Source organism: Melanostigma gelatinosum (assembly GCF_949748355.1).
Source record: "Melanostigma gelatinosum genome assembly, chromosome: 12".
NCBI lineage: Eukaryota > Metazoa > Chordata > Actinopteri > Perciformes > Zoarcidae > Melanostigma > Melanostigma gelatinosum.
Window position 1 is genome coordinate 6,520,723 of NC_136645.1, and position 23,816 is coordinate 6,544,538.

Consider the following 23,816-nt stretch of genomic DNA (forward strand, 5'->3'; position numbering starts at 1 on the left):
AGCTTCATGGGTGGCTGGCTAAATCGGCTCTCAACGCGACCCCCCACCCCTCCAACCCAACAATCTTTTCTCCTTTTTTTTCCCTTTCCAAGGTGCAAGTCATTTATTGTATTGCCACTTTCGCCCCAGCTTCTGTCTCCCTCTCTCGTGCTCTCATTTTGCCTCTCTATTTCTCTGCCCACTTCGTTTTTTCGTTTATTCTTGCCCTGCTTGTATAGACCGGAGAGAGAGTGAACAAGGTGGAAACAGAGAGAGGAGGGGGGGCTTTGAGACAAGGGAGGGATGGATGGACCGGATGTCTGGGGTCTCTCTCGGCAGGATTATAGGAAACAGAGAATGAGGGATTGGGTGGATGGAGAGACGAGTAGAAGAAGGGATAGAAGGACAGGCTTGAATAAATAGAGAAGTGGGTCGTGATGTAGGAAATGGGAAGATAGAGGGGAGCAGAGGGAGGGAGAGTGGAGAAGGGTGAAGGAAGATACAGGGGGGAGGGAGGAAGGGGGTGGCCAGGCAGCTGAGGGGGAAGAGAGGAAAAGAATGAAAGAGGGAAAGAGGCAGGGAAATGAGTGTGAGTGCATGGACACAGTGGGGATACTATTTATGCATGTGAGAGAGACGGGGGATGTACACATGTGCACACACACTCTCATGCGTGTGTGTGTGTGTGTTTGAGAGAAATTAAAATTCATGACTCTCTCTTCACAACCATTTGAGTAACAAGATTAAGATGGCGGGTTAGAAAATAGCGCTGGCATTATCAGGCTGCTTGCAGTCCCTCCAGCTGCTTGCCTCTCTATTCCACAACAGTGGGGATAAGAGGATAACGCGCTAGCCCTGTCTGCCCGTCCCAGCACACGCCTCACACACACACACACACACGCGCACACACACACACACACACACACACACACACACACACACACACACACACTACAGCTGCACGTCGGGCCTGCCTGCCTGCTGTCTGTAGTCCCTCGAGTGTGTTTGTGTCAGAGGGTGAAAGTGTGTGTATGTTTGGAGAGTAGCGAGCTGGAGGTCTGGAGATGGTTTGTAAAAAAAGAAATGCTAAAAACACTCCCAGCTCACACAAACCCGAACAAAGCAAACATTAAGATAGGCGGCATATTCCCAACAAAATCAAATCGGACTTGTGTCAAATCTAGCACAGCGAGGAATGCAGGGATATGCAGAGCTAGTGCGGCCACGTTTGTCTGACGGCGTCTGTGCCGGATGGAGGCAGTGGAAGCATGAAAGGAAGTAAACTCGGACTCATTTAGAAACTCAACCAGTTACAGGAGATAATTCTGACGCTTTCAGACGTATCATATCATGCTCCAATGTGCACTAGAAAACCAACAAAATGACTGACGGTTTGATTCAACAGCTTGAAGAGGTCTGATGTCAGTGCTAATGTCGACAGGCAGAGCATTAATATAGCAACAAACAACTATTTGCTGTGTAAAGATATTGTGGCGTAATGTCTACCGGAGAATGCACTCACTTCCCCTCTGTGTGTGCCCCCCCCCCCTATGTTAAATCTGTTGTCTTTGTTGCCGTAGTTTGCGCTGTTAGCACCGTTAGCTACAAGCCGTCTGCTTTAATTATCACCTTGTTAAAGCACAACATGTACTCTAACAGAACACAGTTGATTTATTCAACATTAATTTGATTACTTTACATTCTTTTAACATTTGCCATAAAATGATAAACTGACCACAGAAAACTGTCGGTATTGATATCTTGATAATAATTTCAACCATATCAGCTACACAAATATTTGAATTGCACTGTGCGGTGGCCTACCGATCTGTTCAATGTTTAACTACAATTAGAGTTAAACATAAAAGATGTGCACGGTCGTCTCATAAACATAACAAATTAGACTGATTAGCACATCAATGGAAACTTTTAAACATTTTACTGCATAATGTACAACTTTTATTCTAACACTATCGGCTTAAAGGCAGTGACAATGACTGAAAGTTAATTTGGTGTAATATTAAGCCAGTGTTTTCTTATGAATTAGATATATTTTTACAGATAAAATTGTCAGTATTAAAAAAGTAACATGTAGACTTTTCAGTTCCATCTTTCTCCTCAAAGTTACACCTGCTCTTGGTGGAGATGTCTTTGATTTTTTTTAAGCCATAGTGTGTGTTCCACTACCGGTTCTGATATGCATTTGTCTTGTGTTCTGGTCCACCAACTGAAAGTAAATATAGCCGAAGAAAGCTAATCTGTAGTGCAAATGAGTAGCAGCTGCTAATTCGGCTGTATGTGTGTGTGTGTGTGTGTGTGTGTGTGTGCACATTGGTAGTGTATGTTTCACTGTGATATCATCATGCAGTGTGTGTTTGTGTGTAATGTCTAGCCAATGTGCTGTCTGAGTGATGTCTGGTCTGTGTGGGATTGTGATATAGCTTGTTTCTTAGCTGTGTGTGTGTGTGTGTGTGTGTGTGTGTGTGTGTGTGTGTGTGTGTGTGGAATGGTCAGTCAGGCACATACAGGCACACACACAGAAAGCCACACAGGGCTTGTTCAGAGTGTTCATCAGAAGATAAGCAGAGGAGACTTAATCACCTTCAGATGTGAGGGGAGCACTTCAACTTGTCCTCATATCCACACGCAGCACCTGACCCCACTGTGTGCGTGTGTGTGCATGTGTAACTGTGTGTGTGTGTGTGTGTGTACTGTTTGCATCAAGCAGATGGAAGTGTGCATTTCACGTGCGAGTCTAACGGTGTGACATTCCCCTTGCATGTCGAAGAAAAGAAAGAAAGACCAGCATCATTTTCATAGTTTTGTTTCATTTTTATATCCCACAACAATTTTAGTCTGAATTTCACTGTTCACATTCTGCTGTTAACTCTCATCACTAAAACTGGTCTGAGTGGCAATTTTCCCAAGCGGTTGAGGTGCTGAACCATTAGAATTATTCGATGGTTGTATTCTGTGGCCTTGAGGCTCAATCAATTCTCTCCGCAGCTTTTTCAAAGAAAGTTGTGTTTCTTTTAAATCCACGGCAATGGCAGCATCCACTTTAATCCTACCGGAGACACTTCTTTCTTTCCGTCCCTCTTACCTTCTTTTTTCTCACTCTTCCGCCTTTCTTCCTCCTTTCGGAGTCCGTTTTTATTTATTTCCAAGAATTTTGTGTCCTTTTACTGATACAACATATTGCTCTGTTCCCACTTCACCTGAGGCCAAAACCACCAACGATAACAAATAACATCTGAAGCCATTCCTCTTCAATTGAATGTACTTTACAAGTGTTCATCCATTTATGTTTGCTCAAAATCATTTGTGTTTTTCTGTTTAGAGAGAGTCTCTCTCTCTCTCTCTCTCTCTCTCTATATATATATATATATATATATATATATATATATATTTCTTATATATATTTCTCCCCTTGTCTGTGAGTGCATTTGTTTCCCAGTTTTAACCTGGAGGGAAAACGAAACAGAAGATTTTAACTTTTAACTTGTCCTCAATTAATCAGGGTTGTTTTTAACTAAAAAAATACACATCAGCAACAAAACATATTCATATAATACTTCATTTATTACATTTACTGGCAAAAAAAATTCCAGTCGAGGAAATGTCCTGCGTCCCATCTGGTGTTAGGCTTTTGCTACTAAGAGAATGATTCAGATGTCGGGAAAGATGGTGGCTTTGGCTAATTACTGAATGCGTAATTGAATCTCATCGTGTTTCAAGTCATGGTTGATTTCTTTTTAAATATTTAACTAAAACCACTTTCTTTCCCTGACCTAAACTGAATGCTTTCATTGGCCTAAAAATAATCAACAAAATGTTATTTGTTTATTTTCTATGAGGGGATATTGCAGAGAAAACAATTGGCGTACGCTGTAGTATATTTACAATAAACTGTTTCGTTGTTATGTCAAAAACAATGTAACCTGGTTGGGATTAAGTTCCCAACTAAATGTGTTTGCTGATTTAAATTAGTTGTATATTAACATCTTAACTTTTTCAGGGACAGGATTTGCACAAACTGGTGACAGACAATGCAAAACGTCACGCAGGGTGGTGTCGATTGTGACTTGACCTCAGCCTGCCTTCAACCTGTAAATGTGTGCTCACCCTAAACGTGTTTGAAAGGCTCCAGACTCCCTTAGATATGAAATGTGTGAGGGATTGTGATGTTAAATGTAGTGGAGGGCTAATAGCCAGAGAGAGAAGGAGAGGAGTGAGATTCTTCGATGCTGAGGCTCAAGCCACTTTAACGGCCACTTTAATGGCCAGTCTGTCCAATTGTCCCACCAGTGTAGGTGAGCGTGTGTGCACCAATTTAGTCCACTCCTTGCTGTCCTGTTCTTCTGTAGCTGTGTATGTAATGGAGTTAACAGCTGGACTCCACTTCTTTAAATGCTGCCTACTTGTGTGCTTTCTGTCACTTCTCTTTGTCACTGTCCTTCTCTCTCTCCTTCCCTTTTCCCTCTCCGTCTTCCTCACTGTGCCACGTTAAGGCCGCTTTTTTTAGCTCCGGTGTGTCTCACAAAGTGTCTCTACACCTACGACGGCACCTATCGGTCACCCTAAGGGGCCACACCTTCAATTATGCCTAACTTTAAGGGTTAATGATTGACACGGGTGAGTTATGTAAAGAAGAAGCCAATAAGAGGGTTTCATCTGTGTCAAATAACCACCATGAATAATTACATTTCAGCACAGAATGAGGACTGTGAATTCCATGTTTTCCTTGTTCCCTAGAATTATTTTGCGGACTTGGAAACCATCCTTCAATTTACACCGAACATTTTCTTACAACTGCTGCCTTTTGTTCAAACATGAGGGAAGAAGATACTCTGGTGCCAGGCTCAAGTTCTCACACAAACTGTTGTTTGGCTGATAGTCAATACAGCAAAACTGTTGCACAGATCATGCACGCTGCTGTTGTTTTATCATGCTGTAGTTGCAGTCACAAATATTTACATGACTCATTCTATGAGCACCTTGCCTGCAGACTTTGACAGCATCAGTTTTGAGTCTTTCAACAAAACAACTTTTTTTTGTACGGGATGCAGAGCTTCGGAGTCAAGCCGTCTGTCTGAGTGTCTTTCTGTTCTTGTGCTAGCTTCTTACCTTTAAGTGAACATCCCAGACCTGAGCATCATACTGCTGGTGTTGAGAGGCACAGAGTCCGGCCTGCTGGGCCAGTTGACAAAACAGTCTCAGAGTTTCACCTCGCAGTGGAGCAAACACCAACGCCATGCCCTGGATAGGAAATGAGAGGAGGGGGGGGGGGGTACTTTTAGAGTTGGATGGTGAACATAGTGGCATAGAGTACTTCACAACTCATTTCTCATCCCATTTGTTGTTTAGCTTTACAAACACACACAGTTAGTTGCCTGTATGTCTCTCTTTCCTTTGTTTTCTACTGGGTAAATGTCAGATGATAAGCCAAAAACAAACAAAGCTCTACCAACCCAACCAACCTGTGAACACACATGTGTAGGTCTGACTTGTCTTCTCCTGCGACGTGTACAAGTGTTTGTGTCTGTGTGTGCGTGAGACCGACAGAGGGACGGTTTATGTGCACATTCATCACTAAGAGGATTACCAACAGGTTCAATGTTTCTTTGAAATCCTTCAGCTTTCAGTTGTTTTTCATGTTGCTCGTGTTATTGTTTTTAATAAATGAACCAAAGAGGCATGGTCATGCAAACACACGCGTACAGCAAGCAGGATCACGATGATTTTTCATCTGTATAACCCCCCCCCCCCAAACACATAGCAAAAAGCAAACAAACAACTCCTCCCAGCGCTAAGCAGCTGATTAAGGGGATCCTGCCCACCGGATGGACCACCTTTGTCAGAAACAACAAATTAGTGCCATTAGATAGAAGAATTAATTGCTTTGTTCATTGCTTAATCAGCTTAGCAAATTATTAAATATTTGGCAAAGCTGGTTGTGGCAGCGGCAGTCTGATGGCCGACACTCAAATCATATTAGCCCCTGAATTATCTCCACTGGATTAAAGAGAGAGAGACATGAAGAGAGACTTAACACACAGATGTACAACAATGGCCAGATGTCACGTCTGTCATTCGACAACAGCGGCTCCTGCATTCAACTGCAACCGAGACACATATTGGCGTTGTCGGTTTTACTGCGGGTGTCACTGTGTGAAATGTCAGCTGAGGAAACGCGTGTCACGTAATATTAATCATGTAATCCTTTTGTCTTTCAAGTTCCCGCTGCTGCTTGTAGGAAATGTAGTAAAGATGCTGGATTCTAAAGTTAGTTCACCTTTTTTTCCTAAAGACTAAAACCAAGTGGACGAGGCAGAAAGAAGCTGGAATGAAAACAGGTCTGTGAATTGATCCGAGACACGGTGTTTAGGAAACTCATTTCTGGTTGCTGTTCAATTGTGATTGTAGTTTCATTGTTTGTAATTTGGGTGAACTGACACTTCAATGACTTGGTGCTGTTCTGCAAACCACATCATAACCAGCATGTTAACAAACAACAAGAGAATCAATGTTGAGATTATCCTCCATTTCTCTCAGCCTCATCTCTCCTCACTGTCCATATTCTCACCTTTCCCATTCCTCTCCCTCCTCCTTTCCTCCCATCTTTCCCATCAGTCTCTCCCCTCCCTCACCCCTTCCCGTGTCCTCTCCTCCTCCTCCTCCATATCTCCGTCCCTCCAGTCCTGTATTCACCTCTTTTTCATGAACAGATATTCTGGCCTCTGTACTTAAAACGCACCCCCTCCTCCCTCAGATGAATGGAAACCTCAACCCGATCTCTTCCAGCCTTTCGCTTTCTTTTCCCCCATTTGCTTTGGCTGTCACAGCGTGGGGTCTTATCGTGAGGCCAAAAGGGAGAAGTTGCCTCAGATTTATGATTAAGGGAAAGCCGGAGCGAGAGAGACGGAGATCAGAGCGATGCATTCAAGTTGCTCATATTAAGCATTAAAGCATTACAAGACATTAATCCTGTCAGACTATTAATGTGTACAGGGTTTTGGGCAAGGCCTAATTATGATTTAGAGGAGTGGGGTGGTGATTTAGACGAAGGGGATAAGCAGATAAACATATATATTAGACACACAGAGGCAAACACACATACACACACACTTACGTTGGGTCGCAGTAATCTCCTTATAGCATCAACCAGGCTGGCTCTGTACTGGTCGAGAAACAAACTGGGAGGGAGAGGGAGAGGCCGGTTAGAATGCATTCCTATGATAGCAGCTCCAGATAAAGCAGCAGGCTATTTATTTTCTTTTCTTCACAAATAAATCCACCAACAGGAAGAAGGGGGAAAACAATTTGCATGAGTAAGATGCTCTTCCTTTTTGTTTACGTTTGAGTTTCCATGTGTATTCACCTCAGTCTGTGTCGAGGCATTGAGAGGAATGCAGAGCACCAGAAAATCCAACGTGCACAGATACCATCGGCAACAGTAAACACGAACGTGTGCGCGCGCAGACATACACACGAGTATGGGGCACTTCAAAGTAGCGCAAAAGCACCTTGAATTTGTGGAATTAATATCTGGAGTGTGCACTCTGAAGTTAATAAGAAAATATAAGTACAAAAACAACAAACAAAGGAAAAGTAAATCAGAAATGAAGGAATAATTAACTGGCTCTATTGTACATTAAACATACGCGTACTGTAACATGCACGTGTCTGTGGGAAAGACTGTGTGAATGGGAATTAGAGCATTTGTGCTTGCGTGTTTTCACAACATATGCAACTTCACAAACACAATGATGAGCACCAAAGACCAATTTCAGGCCTACGAACATTTCTGAGAATATCAGCGGGCAAAAGAGAAATGTGAGTTATATACTGACAAAGAAATGGTTACGCACGCACGCACGCACGCACGCACACACACACACACACACACACACACACACACACACACACACACACACACACACACACACACACACACACACACACACACACACACACACACACACACACACACACACACACACACCAACTCCAATCATTCTAAATAAAGTAACACCTGTCTCTATTTCCACAAAGACACATTTCAATCCATTATGCAAGTAAGTAGAGCGGTGTGTGTGTGTGTGTGCGTGCGTGCGTGTGTTTACCTATTATCACAGATGAGAGTGGAGTAATTTGACTAAAATGGAACAATACAGTGCAGATTTGACATAATCCGGCACATCCGTCCAACTGGCCAGCGGAGTGACAATCTGGACGTAACTTTCCAATCACAGCCTCTGACCTGTCCTCGTGCAAAATCCTCTGATCCCAGAGAGGAGCGAGAGGTGCACGTCAGAGAACCCCCTCTCTGCATCTCTGCCTACATCTACACAAAAGAAAGGATCTACCATCGCAAGCTCTCACCGAAACCAGGATGTGTGTCCGTCTGTGGGAAGTTTGTTATTCTTCTCAGGTTAGACAGAGGTGCAAAAGTTTATTTGACTTGAAAGGTGAGAGGTTTGTGTTTGGTTTATTTTGCCACCGATATGAGTTCACGGGAAAAGCGAGTGGTGAGGAAAAATAGGAAGTGAGCTACGTTGGGTGGAGGCAGCAGCTGAAACACACACACACACACACACACACACACACACACACACACACACACACACACACACACACACACACACACACACACACACACACACACACACACACTGAGGGCAGGGGAAGGACATCATGTCATTCGGAGGGCAAACAAAAAAAGAGCCAGAGTCATTGCTGATGAAAAGTTCTACAGCTACTGACACGACAACATTGTGACAAATCAAGCCACAAATGTTGCACAAAGTAATCATAACAACAAATACTCATTAATGTAAGTCATGTACTGCCAGTCATTCAGAAAAAAAGACAAAGTTTAAGATTATTATTACAGGCCAACAATTCGTAATTTCCACAAAAACTGGGGAAATAAATGTTATGGAATACAGACAACATGGTACGAATACCCAAAGAATTTGTAAAATGCAGCCATCCAGAAGGCAAGACAATGAAGAGCGGAATCTGAACAATAATTTAAGATTGAAAGGGAAAGAACACCACCACTGCTATGAAGCTGGCAGTACTGATCATAGAGTGCATCTGCCCATCTTATATCGCTGTTCGTTAATTATTATCTCTGCCTGGAGAATCATGTGAAAGCCCATGGCGTCAGTGAGTGAGTGAGCGTGAAACTCTGCCTGTCCAACGATAATCTCGCATTGCGCTGCAGCAAACTGCATGGTATTTTGGGTGCCCAGATACGGCTGCATGCTCAGGGACCTCTTTTGGTTGCGGTGACTCACACTTCTCAAAACACCTTTTATTGCCAGATTAAGTCCAGTGACAACACAGCTGAATGCACCTCCGGACCCCAGTTGCTTCTCTCACTTTAAACACACAGTACAATGTAATGAAAAGTGATGTTCTGGAGGGACTTTGCCACTCAGAGGAATGTCTCTATTACACTGTACACTGTTGGCTGGGAGTCACAGTTAAATAATGCCAGTGTAATAATCTCAAATTGAGTGGAGTCCCACTTTAAAGGCACCTTTAAACCCCCCCCCCCCCCCCCCCGACTGTCAGAGACCTATTGTCGCACGCTGACCCCCCCCCCGACCCAGAACAGCCCTGCGAACTCCAGTCAAACTTGACTGGAGGTCAAAGATAACAAAACGTGTGTGTGTGTGTGTGTGTGTGTGTGTGTGTGAGGGCGTTGCTACTATATTTGTCTGCTTACACACGTATGTGAACATGCAGGATGTCGTCAAGGCTGCAAGGGTGAGCCCATGGAAACACATGACATCATCTATTCAGCATTATCTTTTCCAAGTGGAAATGAAGGGTTAATATGCAAGTTTTTTTATTTTGTATGCATTACTGGGATTTAAAAATGTATTACCGAACAATTTATTTGAGGTTTTGCGACACTCGCGTATACTTATATCATATATTAGTTCATTTCAGGACTTAGGTGTCTGTTTCATATCCAAAATGATCCAAACAAAAACATGCGAGGCGTTACTTTGTCAAAATCAGCTCTGAATTTTTATATCAAACTTCCTCCTGAATGTCAACATTTTAAACGACAACCCTGCCTCTATTAGTCAGTCAGTAATGGCCCTTTCAGTATGATTTCAGTTTTCTGTGAATTTTGTTGGAGTTTATTTTTTTTATTTTATATTATTTAATCCCAGTCCAAGCTGGTTGTGGCAGCGGCAGTCTGATGGCCGACACTGTAACGTCATGAGGGAAAACAAGAATAAGCCACTTAAGATTGGAGAAGAAACCGTGTGACCGTGTAAACAAAGAGAAACAAAACAACACACACAAACAATGCGGTGTGTTAACCTATAGCCTCTTAAAAACTCAGTTCATACCAAAACTATCATGCAGCACAACGCTGCTTTCCCTCTTTCATCCTGTTCAGCTAGAAAAGGATGTTTGTGTGGAGCTGAAAGTCAATCTTGGAAAGAGACTTACACTTCTCCTGGCTAAGAGACTCAGTGTTCCTCTCAGAATTACTTTGAACGCCTCTTGTTTTTTGTTCAGATTTGCATAACAGAAAAAACAAGAACAGCAATAAATCATGTATTAACCCAAATTACAATAATTGAAATGACTTAATGCAATAATTAGTTTCACAGTACAATATTGACTTAACTTGTATCAGCAATGTGATATTGACTTACAGAATCGAATGAAGCATCAACCTTGACTTAAGATCTTCCAGAATTGACGTGTTCTGATCAATAATGCAGATGAAAGTAATGAATAGCGAAAGCCTAAAAGACGGTGAGGATGTTTTTGTATCGTAAATTAAACATAAACAATGTTTCTTGAACATGACCTGCAAGCCCCGAGCAGCAGCCGCTTTATTGTCTCATCGTCACCACATCTGCTGTTGTGCGAAGTCATCACATGGAGATTTCAGCAGTGATGTGTTTGTATGTAGAGTACCAGTAATCTTCCATCCAGTTAACTGACAGCTCTCAAGGGAACCGCACAAAAAGGTGTCCATCAAAAGTGCACGTGTGGATTTATGCAAATGACATAGATACAGTGCAAAAAATAGATCAAATGCACACATGCACAAACTAACACACACATAAACAGAGCTTTATCTCAGAGCCCACACATGGACAGCTTTTGGAGAAAGCAGACATGCCAACATCCCAGCCAAGGATCCTCTGCCACACACTGCAGGAATCCCTCTCTGCCTGAATCTCTCTCTCACACACTCACACTCACACACACACTCACACACACACACACACACACACACACACACACACACACACACACACACACACACACACACACACACACACACGCACACACACACACACACACACACACACACACACACGCGAGGAGGCACACAACACTCACTACTGTTTGTCTTTCTCTCTGTAAATCACTGACATTTTGAATCCTCAATTTACGAGTTAAAAACTCTTAAAAACTCTCTTCTCCCCTTCTCCTCTCATTTAACATTCTAGTCAAGGAATATGCCAATATTCAAAGGTTTCACTGTTGGACACAATAGTTCCCCTAAATGTCCATTCTCAGGGTATGTGCACTGGACCTTTCGAGTTCCCAGAACACAAATGAACGAATTCTGGATCACGACTGGCTCTAAAGTAGATGTAATGTCACAAAATCTACGTTCCTACATAAAAGTATACAACCAAGATGGAAACTTGTCTCCTTCAGCAGATGAATATGACAACAGCCCTCTGGTGTCAAACTGTGCACAGAGAAGGTCAAACCTCCAAGTGAAATAACAACAAACTTTTTGAATTTGTTTGATTTCTCTTTCAGCCTCTCATTCTCTCATCTTTTCACAATCTTCTTTCAAGCACCCTTCACAGCTCTGCTGCGTATTCCACGACTCCTGTTGTAGGTTCATGTGTTTTAACCTCTACTTGCAACGGTAAAGGAAGAGAGCAGGAAGAACAGGAAATGTATTTCAACAGTAAAATGTAATATTTACAGAAAGTGGGTGACTTTCTGTACCACTCAAGACTTAACAGTTCTTCTTTTGAATAATACTCTTCAAGGATATTCAAAGAAGTTAGCACGTAATGGACCTCTGATACACAACGCTCCACCGAACCCTTCTCCTTTCCTTGCCCCCCCCCTCTTGTCTTCTGCCCCCCTCGCTTCTCAGCGGTAGTTCCGCTGCTACCGGAGTGAGCTATAATTAATCGGAGTGGAAGCCGCGTTGTTGACCTTTTCGCAGGTGATCATCGCCACGATGCGCCCAGTAATCGGTCAGCCATCACTCTTCAACCGTCGCCACTGCAATTATCACACTGTCACTCACTCACATGCACGCGCAGAAAGGATGGCACCACAGAGAAAAGAACATCTTGCAGAACACCCACCGCACAGACAGACCCGTGACTAAAGCATGCATCTGCTGAGAAGAACCTGCAATATCGAAAATTCACATGCAATTTACTCCGTTCTCACACTGCCTGCTTCTGTCTACCGCACACACACGTGCACACACACGAGTCCGCTGTAAAGTATCCTCTATTAGCTGCCGGCTCTCTTCCTCTCTCTGGGTGCTGTACCTGACTATTACCTGTAATGACCGTGACATTACAATAATGATAACGGCGTTTGCTAATGCTGCACTTAGCACACATGCACACACTTGTGCAGATAGATACACACACACGCTGTACACAAGCTACATTTCTTCAGTGTTTGTGGAGCTGGAAAATAGTGAAGTACTTTCACTTCAACCAACAGCATGTCCATCTACTCATTGTGTGTGTGTGTGTGTGTGTTTGAATGTGCATATGTGTATGTCGGTGTCCAGGCGTGGTGGTAAACGGATGTAAATGCTATAAGCAGCTCATCTATCCCTGGTACCTCACCACTTTTTGAACTGCCTCAGTGCGCTCCACCAGGTAGGGTAAGGTTCCTCAAAGTGTTGCTTTCAGTGTCCGACAATATCAGGAAAGGTCAGCAGTTCTCCTCTTCTGCTAAAACGCTGACACATCGTCCCTCTTTGTGATCTGCGTGATCTCTGCACACCCTCTGGCCTACCTATTTGTCTGCTGATTTTAAGGTCAGCTGCGTGCGTCACCCTCCTAGAAGTTTCTACATCACTGCCCACACGAGCATTGGAGTACCCCCAGCAGGACCCCGAGATGCACTGAATCACAGCTACAGACTTTAGCTGTCATAACTCACTTGTGTTGGCGCACGGGACTAGCCTGGTTGGTTGGCACAACTTCAGTTTTTCTTCAAATGCTAATAATTTGCTTTTTTTTTTTATCCTAAAATCCTACATTCCTGTCAATATTTTTTTTTAAACGTTGATATGCTCGTGTCTCCATGATGAACAGTACATAACAGAGCATGTTTGATTTGTCTTCTTTCTCTCTCTATTAGATACTGCAGGTGTGTACCGACCCAGGATGCAGTAAATGCAATGAGCAGGGTGTACTTACCCTTTTATTTACCATTGCAGATCAGTGTGCATGTGTGTGTGTGTGTCTGTGTGTGTAAACAAGTCACGGTATCACAATCCGCTTTGAACAAAGCTCTGATTGATTTGCTACAAAGAAAAGTAAGGGATCACAGAGCCATGCAAACTCTCAATTGCTTTCACATCATCATTCGTTCTATTCTTCATGTTTTTCCCAAGGATGTCACTGTGCAGGGTACACTACAACCATGATGCAGTTTACCTCACACAGCACAATTGAGTGATAAAAAGACATTATTCTCAATTCGCCACAAGATCTACATTTCAATGAACGATCGGCTAATTGTTATGTTTATGTTGCTCTATCTCTCCATTTCTACTCCTCCCTCCATCCGCCCTCAACTCTTTCTTTATCTTACTGTGTCTCCTTCCTTGTCAAGGCGCAATTATTTGCAATTTGCCTAAGTCATCCATTTGCTGGGACACCAAGCATGAAAACGAGGCAATTTGGTGTAAAATGGAGGCAGACGGGCATCTGAGCATGTATGTATGAGTGTCTGTGTGTTTGTGGGGGCAAGGCAGGGGAAGGTCCAGGCGCTGGCGGGGGGCCATGCAAGAACTGTCACACAAAAGTGAAAATTAAAGCCATTAACGCACACTGAGATAAATCTGTGTAAGTGTGTGTGTGTGTGAACCTACCAGTCTGCACACATGACAATGTCAAAGTGACCCTCTAGTGCCGAAATGTCTGACTCCGAGTCCCACCTCACCACCCTGTCAGCACACACATAAAACAGAAACCAAAGTTTAGTGTTTGCAGACTGAAGATAGACAGTTTTCATGAAACTGCACGGCGAGCAAACAGCAGTGACCGCTTCTTCTCCCTCTTTTCAACACTTTGAGTTCCCTCACACCCACTGTTCTTCTGCTTCAGTAGAGACTTGGAGAAAGTGTCAGGGAGGGACGACATGTCATCTGTGAGGTAAAGAGAAGGAGCTTCTGACATGACACTTGACATTCATACCATGTGAACACACACACACACACAGTCACACAAAGAAGAATATATATGTTGCTTTCAACATCTCCACTGACCTCTCTCCTCCTTTTTCTAATCTCATCGACTAAGCAGATTTACGATATAAATATAATGATTACAAGAATACAAAGACAACAAATGCTTTGCACATTACTAAACAACCCTATATACAAGAAAAAAACATTATAAAATGAGGAAAAAAAATGTGTATATGAATAATAAGATGTGCTATCGTGAATTGGGAATCGTAAGAATCAATCATTTTCGTCAAGCTCTGACATGTTTGGTTACTTCGATGGCAATGTCAGTTTTTTGCGCAGTAAAATATTACATTGTGGTTTGTTGTTTTGATGGGGAGGGAGTCAAATTCCAGCCTTTTTGCGCAGGAAGTGGCGCTCTGTTTCTACGCGTGATGATGGCAGAACGGACAGTCTGTTTTCTCTGGGTTGCCAGGTTTGTTTGTGTCCACCAGTCTCAATGGCCAGACGGTTGTTTGTATTTCATTCATTTCCTTCTCAGTTACTTGGTCATTTCTGTTCAGTGCTAAACAGCATTCAAGTTTACTTTTTGTAGTCGATTACCAGCGGCTTGATTGCTCCAGATACTGTAAGGGTGGTGCTAACGCTGCGTACCATTGCCAGCGTCCTCCTCCATCTCTTTTTCCACACCATTCTCCTTCTCTCTCTCAGACTGTTAGGCAGAGTGGGGGATTATTAATTAGGCATTATTAACACCCAGTAAACAAAACATTAGGCCCTGCTAGAAACACAATCTCAATTCACGGCAGGAGGTCCCTATACGCGCACACACATACGCATGCATGTGCTTACACCATCACGCGACATGCCCCTCCCTCTCCCTCCCCTAGTCCAATCGCATCGTGCCCTTTGCCCTCTCTTGCGGCGCAGCAATGACAGCAGGCATAATCTGAAAAGAAAACAATCAAAGTAATGTAGCCTAATTATACCTTTACTTTTTCACTCCATTGTCCACTCATGTAAATACGGCAGGGGGGAGAGGTAGGGGAGCAAAAGAGTCAGTCAATGATGAAATACCTTTTTTGAGGCCGCAACAACAATTAGATACGTTTTAGCCCGTCCTTGAACATTATGCGTGTGTGGGTGCAGGTAGTGGAAAGTCCTCTTAATGGTCTCTCGATCTCTATCAGAGGGAATCATTTTGCTCGGATGCACATATATGTACACAAACACACACACACACACACACACACACATACTCGCACAGACACATCCTACATGAAGAATGGATGTTACAGGATAAGCTTGATCTTTTGCTGTTCAAAATTAAAGACGTAAAAAAGAAAAAACGTAAAACAATTGACATCGTTTTTTCAAGATAATTATCTAATTGTATTGTTTTTAAATTTAGTGATTCATAGAATTCATACAAGAGATTCGTATAACACAATGGTATAAAATTTGTGTTGGTCCAAAACATCACTTACAGTTATTAGATGTGAAAATGTCAGCCACTAGTTAGGTCAAATACTGTCGTGGACATATGTTAGGTTGATGATCCAACAATGTAAACTAAAACATTTTAAGAAAGACAAAGAGCCAAAAAAATAGTCTCACCTGGCAGATACCTGTGTTGACCCAAACTTTCCAGCTTGCCTGTTTCTTTCGGCCAGCCCTCGAACATCTGACGCACCACGGTCAAGGATTCATCAAAGACACACACATTACATCCTCAACTGTATCGTGACGCTTGGAGATCTTGTACTATATGAAATAAATGTTATCTCTATTTGCATACAGTACAAATGGCCAAAGATGTTTACAGGAGATAAAAGTCATCGTTAGAAATGACTGAATCCTTGCAAATGGGCCTCAAGTGGACTTAATTCAAAGATAAAACCATCTCTGAAACCATGCCTAATGGCGGGTGAGGGTTGAGTACATATGTACATTTACATGTTGTCCATCGCACTGTTGCACACTACTTTTGCAGAATTTAAACGTGCATACTCAATGGGCAGAGCATGCACACCAGAGACTCTCGCCAGCCGAGCAGGCTAACTTCTGGTTTAGCACGATGCTAACTAGAATGAGGATCAAATAATTCAATCTTGTGGCTCTTCTAGGCTTTCCAAATGTTATCGGACCAAATCGATCAAATTCTGATGATGAAACGAGTCATTTCGGGGGGGATTTGTCCACCTTTTTAACTGCCACAAGAGTAGCGACAGAGTGGGCTACGGCAGAGCCCGCAACACAACCACAAGTTTAACTGGAACACGCATGAAGCATGCACTCATCCTTCCCCTCGAATGACAGGCAAACAGAGAGGGCCGGTAAGGAGGCAGACAGGGCCGGACAGCTGGTAAAAAAAAAATGTATGGATTTTTTGACGGTCCACCTGCTATGATGTATCCAGGTTGCCAGATGGCCAGTACACCACTGCTAGCTGGCAAATTGTGTGGTAAGTAAGTGGCGTAACTCTCGATTGAGCAGAAGAACCACAGATGCCATGTGCTCTAGTTTTCATACAGTGCAAAAGGAAAATCAAGACTCTTTTTAGTTAAAAACACATGTGGTAGACAACCACATATAGACAGCATGAGTGAGCAGAGATGATCTTCTGGGATCGAGAGCCAGCCTGCAGAAGCAGATCACAGCAGCCTCTAGCTGGATCAATGGGAAAGCTTTTAACCACAGACACACATTTACACTGTCCCTCTCGCACACAAAGGCAGGGCGATTGATGTCAAGTTGTCTCGTAATACACTGGCTTGTGGAGTTGCAAAGCAATTCAATTAGGATTTCCTTGTCTTTAAAGCCTGCAAAGAGCTGAGACAAATCCAATCGACAAAGACAAGAGAGTGAGAGAGCAGGAATGCGTGATAAGTTGATAGATGGATTGATAGCTGGAGAGCTGATCCAAAACCAAAGAGGCCTCCCAGACACACTATAATATGTAGTTTAGTGCACATTTATACACAGGCGCACTTACACAAGCATCAGCACACAACACACACCCATGCTGGACACCTGTGCATCAGTGTATTATGCATAGGGATGACAGGGCGAAGAGCAGGGCAGCTTACAGTAATCTCATCACCAGCACACCACTGGGGGAGAGGTCAGCGCATGCACGCACACACACACACAAGAAGAAATAAAGAGGAGAAAGAGAGAGTGATTTGAGTACTATTGAACATTAAAGTGGAGGAATATTTGCTCCCATCACTTGAAGTAGACATGCATCAATCATTCTTAATGGAACATTTCAATTGATTTTCAACACAAGTATTGAAGGTCAGCAGAGTGTCTCCTCTCCATGGTGCGTGTCTGTGTGTGTGTGTGTGTTTCTGCAATAGAAATGAGGTCAACAGCTTCTAAGGAAGGGGAAAATCTATTCACTGCATATATCAAAATGTCGTCTATTCACAACTTCCCCTCCCGTTTATCTTCTCATCTATGTCACTGTGTAAAACTGAGCCGTATCACAACCCACTATCTCTTTCTATTGTAACACTGGTAACACCAGCAGGGCATGGGAGACAAACAGTGGCCATTAGCACAAGGCTAAGGCCAACAGCTTCCTCAGAGGGAGGAAATGCCAGAGTGTCTGCAGTATGGGACAATTTGGCCGAGCCCAGGATAAATTATTGTTGTCTTTCTCAACCCTCTCTCTCTCTTTCTGTGTGTTCATACTCGCTATGATTTCACTTACAATTCTCTCTATGCATTTGTTCTGTGAAACAAAGCAGTCGGTCAATGGTGTATTGTTTGTGTGGCCAAGAGTGTGCGAGTGTGTTTTACAGGCTCCATAATGTTATTGTTTGGGTCTTATTGCGATCAGTAAAGGAGCATTGTAGCCAGATGAGACAGAGATATTGTCAGCACAGCTAAATATGGAAGTGCCATGTCGGTCAATGGAAGACATTTATATTTCCTGTTTCTATGAAACCTCTGTCGCTAATTTATTATTATTTTTTTCTTCTCTTTCGTCCGTTAAGTTATCCAGTGAATAAAGCAAGATCTGGGCGGATGGGAGAAAAAGGACAAGAATGATGAAAGAAGATGGGATGAAAAGAGAGGACAAACAAGAGGCTAAAAAGGGGATCAGACAGGGAGCGGTGTGAAATGGGTAGAACAGAAGAGCAAGATGGTTTGCAAGCTGCCAGAGTTGATCAATAACTCATTCAAAGAACAAATGTTGGCACCAAAAAAAATCTCACCGAAAGATTTGTCCTAAAAACGTAATTATAGGCCTAAACCTTAACCACACAAAACATCTCAAACAAACCTTAATTGTTCCTGATTTTAAAACACTCATCAAGCCCTAACCCTAGCCTTAGCATTAGATGAAGTCTCAAACTAAATCTGACAGGATGGCAATTACTGTGCTCTTAACATGGCATTGTGGGCAGCTAGGATTGGTAGATGCCATGTTGAGCGCTCGTGCTGGTATTTGTCACTGTGGGTGCCCCATCTGCTGCTTCTGCCTTCAGAAAAAAGAGGTGGATGGCGATTCTTCCTTCACTCCAAACCAATCTTTGATTTCAAGGCTGAAACACAAAGGTTACAGCACACTGTCGACTTTTTATTTATGACACGACACGACACGGACACGACACGGACACAATACAGCAGGGCAAAAAAACATAGATCACATAAGAAATTAATCTTAAATCAAACATGGAAGAGATTAAAATACATGCGGAATTGATGAGCAATAATAATACCGTAGATTACAAGATGTTCAATAGACGATAACAGCTGGCACAATGAGTTATGACTGATTAAGAACTGCTATTAAAACGTATGATGTTGCAATTATTTCATTGGTGTATATACACACAGTTGCCCGATCATTAGGTACACTTAGCTTAAAACCCAAAACTAGTCTATTAGTGAGTCCTGCAAAAAAATCTTAACTTCATCGAGGTTAAAATGTTCAGTTTTTGTTTAGACTGGAGGATGTATTGGATTTTACAGACTCAAAAAGAAATGTTTTCACATGTGAAATCTGACACGTGTGCCCGAATCTGTGATTCTTTAATTTCACACGTTAAATGTAATAAACCACCCGTGCGTTTCAGTCAATGTGTCACATGCTAAATCCTGTTACACAAGTTATATTAGATGTGAGATTATTGTCCTTTATTTTCACACAAAATTGACGTTTTAACTTTTGTAATCTATATCGTATCAATTTACATGTGCTGAAATCGCATGCCTCGATATGTAAATTCATATGTGATTTTTATGCACGGGAATGCACAGACAAACGACACATTTTCTAACTGAAACCCCAATAACAAAAAAAAAGACAAAAGTTCTCACATAACTAAATCCATATGAATGCATACAAATAAGTGTGAGCTGGAGGAATGAGGCAGAGAAAGAGAGAAGACGATGAAAGGATACTCTGAATGGACTTCTCGTTCCCATCTGATAGCAGAACTTCCCTCACGTCAGCACAAATGGCAAGCTGAGAGACAGAGAGACAGGAAAGAGAAATGACACAACACAGAACAAAAGAACAAAAGCAAAAGCACCCTTAGATGAAGCAAACATCTGAACGCACGCACACACATACAATAATGACATAACCACGTCTACAAAGCTTCACTCTTGGCAGCCCAGCCCGCCACACTCCCTCTCTATTGCTCCCTCTCCTCCCTGCCATTTCCCTCTCTATCTTCACCCCATTTTTATGTCTGCATTATTTTAATCATTCAATCAAATCAGTCAATACTTTTATCATTGTGGCGAGCGGTGGGGGCTGCTATCTTGCTATCACTCTGTTCAGTAATTGCATTGTGACAGGGGATGATGGCAAGCGCAGAGCCTTTTCATTTGACGCTGGGTGTTTATCGGGCCGAGCCATCACTCCGTTCGCCGCTGTCACTCTGCACTCGGCTCGCCGGGCCTGCCTGATGCCCTTCATATAACTTTGCGGTGCAGACTGTGAGAGGCGAAGAAAAAGAGAGGGAGAGGGAGCGAGACGGGGAATGGATAGAAAGCTTTGTGCTCCGCTGTGTGAGGGAGATAGAGATAGAGAGGTGTGTGCTTTAGTATAACCTCATCATTTCACATTCTCTTTGCAGATGCCTTTTTTATATCAGAAAGTGTGTCAGGCAGTCAATTTTTGTTAAGGAGTGTGTGTGTGTGTGTGTGTGTGTGTGTGTGTGTGTGTGTGTGTGTGTGTGTGTGTGTGTGTGTGTGTGTGTGTGTGTGCATATGCCCATGGGTGACTGTAAGTGCAAGTGGCTATTGTGCTGGTATGCACAAATCCTGTGTGGCTGATTCAATGTAATCTTGACTCGTATGGCATATAGAAAATACATGATGTAGCATATCAAGTGTATGAACATTTCCAAACAGAACACACACACACACGCATGCTTCGGCATACATGAACTCACACACACACACACACACACACACACACACACACACACATGCTAAGGCCCTGCAGGGTGTGTGAGGGGGTCACTGAATGCTGTGCGTCCCACCATCTGCTCAAATGGAGGAAGGGACCTCCGGACTGAACCCGAGCATCCAGCTGAAAGATCAGGAGACAAATGTTGCAACAACCCTCCGCCCTGCAACACCACTACACACACATGCAGAGTCAGGCTCTATCACATGCTCACAAACCTCTTCATGGAAACAAATGTTATCAAAATGTCGAACTCTGTATGCCGCTGTGAAGCCAAAAAGTCTTTGACTTTTGAGTCAAGCATGACCAGGATCGTTCCTTAACTTCAACCAAATGTGTATTATTGTAACAATGACAACGAATCTCTCATAACCTGAGCGACGTTGTCTTTTAAACCCAAACCATGGTGTTTCCGAGGGATCATCACCTGATAGTGCCTTTAAGGACGGGGGTGGATGGGAAGGGAGGGAGGATATTCAACAACTGCAGGAATAATTAATGAACTGCTCACTCGCACGTCAGAGGAAAACAGTTGAATGTGGTGTCAGTGACGGATGACGGAGGGATGAGGAGAAGGAGAGGTGTGAAGGAAGGATTCCATCTCAAGCCACCAATGTCAAAACATGGTGTATTGACTGCCAAGAGATAAAACCAGGCTTTCTCACTCTCACACTCTCTCACACACACACTGACACACGCACACACACACACAACACAGAACGGCATCCAGCAGATCGATGGGACACTGACGCCTGCTATGTGGAGGGGCCCTTAAGACCCTGGCTAATAAACCCTATGGCTCACCGACTGAGGTATATCCGAGTGTGTCAGTGTGTGTGTGTGTGTGTGTGTGTGTGTTGTGTCAATACAGCTTTCAAGACCCAAGCTAGGAGAAACTACTCAGGTGGTCTGATGATTGTGTTCTCTGAAACATAACGAGAGAGCATTATATCGGATAGAAAAATCCTGTTAATCAAGAAAACTGGCTTCACATCTGAACATGGTACTGTTTCATGTAAAATACCTCAAATATAAAATGACAGTGTTGCAGTATTTGCAGTGTGTTACATTTAAAATGACGACGTTCCATTAATCCAACAAACAGGTTGTAAGCAAGTAGGTGTCGTGTTAATAACCTATCCTGTGTTTTGTGTGATTCTGGTCTTCATGCAGTCATGTGAGGGAGATTCATTCTGCAAATACCTCCTGACACTGAAAGAAAACTGGAGCATATTGACAAAGCATTTTATCTTACCATCGAGTCTACATTAATGACATCTGAAGTTGCTCCCTGAAGGTTTCTCCTAAGACGAGTAGCAATGCTGCTCAGAGCAGAGACCTCCTAAGCTAAGGGAAAAGGCGTGGCTGACCTCATATGGTTAATGTTTCATGAATGAGCTTCGCTGAGTCTGTGTTGCTCAATTCAACATAAAACACAACAGCGAAAAGGTACAAACACTGTTGCCATATTAAACAATTGAGGAATGAGTTTGACTCATATAATTCTAAAGGGAAAGCTAATTAAACCTAATTGACCAAACAAAACAAAACAACAAACTGTAAGCTTACATGCTGTAATAAATTAAATGTGTGAATGTGACACGGAGAGTCCAGCCTGGAAACTTAGCTTTGTGTTGATGGATATTTGTCCCAGTTAATAAACATGTCATCATCTTTCAATGGTGCAATTCATCTGAAATTCAAACTCCAGAGTATTCAAGTAATGGACATGATGCAGTTTTTGTTACTTCTTATGTAACTAACTCGTCCGTCACCAGAACACCATTGCATATGAAGCAATGCACCTTTAACTTACTTTTACTTTAAACAATGCTTTTAAAAGCTCACGGCTGTTAGAATCTCGAGGCAGATTGTATGTACTGAACACAACCAATTGTGATTAGGTTGTACTAATAGACTGTTCATAGATTTAAGAGATGTTTTAAGCACTAATAGAAGTTGTAAATAACTCTTAGACTACAAACTTGGGAGACTTACTATGGATACAGTCGGGGGCTAACCACAGGCTTACAGGTGTTCTTTAATTGTTTTTAAATCTCATTTTCTTTTGCCTTATGTTTTGATGCTTTTAATGGTTTTATGTGAAGCACTTTGAATTACCTTGTTGTTGAAATGTGCTATACAAATAAACTTGCCTTGCCTTGCCTTAAGATGTTCTGTGAATTTGGTGGTAAAAACTGAAGAGATGACATGTGACCTGCTGTTAATTTAACGAGGGTAAAGAATGTGCATGCACACATTTGTGAAGGTACCAAAACACAGGCACACAAGAAGTGAATGATATATGAATAGGTATGGATACTGGTTGCCCATGCTGTTTGTGTATTGATCTGTGTTTGTGTGTGTGTGTGTAGGTGACTTACCATGAGCCCAGCAAGACAAGTCATACCTCCTCCTAACTCACACACTGCACCCCTGAGAGACAGAGAGGGAGAGAGAGTGAAGAGTGGGAGTGAGATTCACCTTGCTGAGCCAAACCTAGCAGTTTAGCACTAACACACACACACACACACACACACACACACACACACATACACACACACACACACACACACACACAAACGCATGCTATCATACAAACACAGGCACTTACACACACAGTAAACACAGCGGGGCAAGAAATATCAATTCAACCATCAACCTGAAAGCTGAATACTGAACATTGAGAAGCACAAGCTCAATCAGCGGGAATCTGAGAAAACACACACACACACACACACACACACACACACACACACACACACACACACACACACACACACACACACACACACACACACACAGAGAGTCCTGTAGCTTGCATGCTCAATCAACCCCTCTCTCCATCCTCTTCCTCCTTTCATCTCCCCTTCCCCTCCATCTCTGCCCCTGTCCTCTTTCATCCCTCTCTGCCTCTCTCCCTCTCTTGCTGACCTT

At 42.8% G+C, this 23,816-nt stretch overlaps 1 protein-coding gene across 1 annotated transcript in view; it reads right to left on the minus strand.

Annotated features, from left to right (window-relative positions):
- camkmt (calmodulin-lysine N-methyltransferase) overlaps nucleotides 1-23,816 on the minus strand; it is a 94,206-nt gene that overhangs the window by 5,527 nt on the left and 64,863 nt on the right. Inside the window, exons 5-10 of the mRNA XM_079279922.1 lie at nucleotides 23,264-23,315; nucleotides 19,862-19,925; nucleotides 16,061-16,127; nucleotides 14,126-14,200; nucleotides 7,112-7,175; nucleotides 5,107-5,238 (exon numbers count right to left, since the gene is read on the minus strand). Of these exons, the coding sequence (XP_079136048.1) occupies nucleotides 5,107-5,238; nucleotides 7,112-7,175; nucleotides 14,126-14,200; nucleotides 16,061-16,127; nucleotides 19,862-19,925; nucleotides 23,264-23,315 (454 nt within the window). The remainder of the gene's footprint in view (nucleotides 1-5,106; nucleotides 5,239-7,111; nucleotides 7,176-14,125; nucleotides 14,201-16,060; nucleotides 16,128-19,861; nucleotides 19,926-23,263; nucleotides 23,316-23,816) is intronic.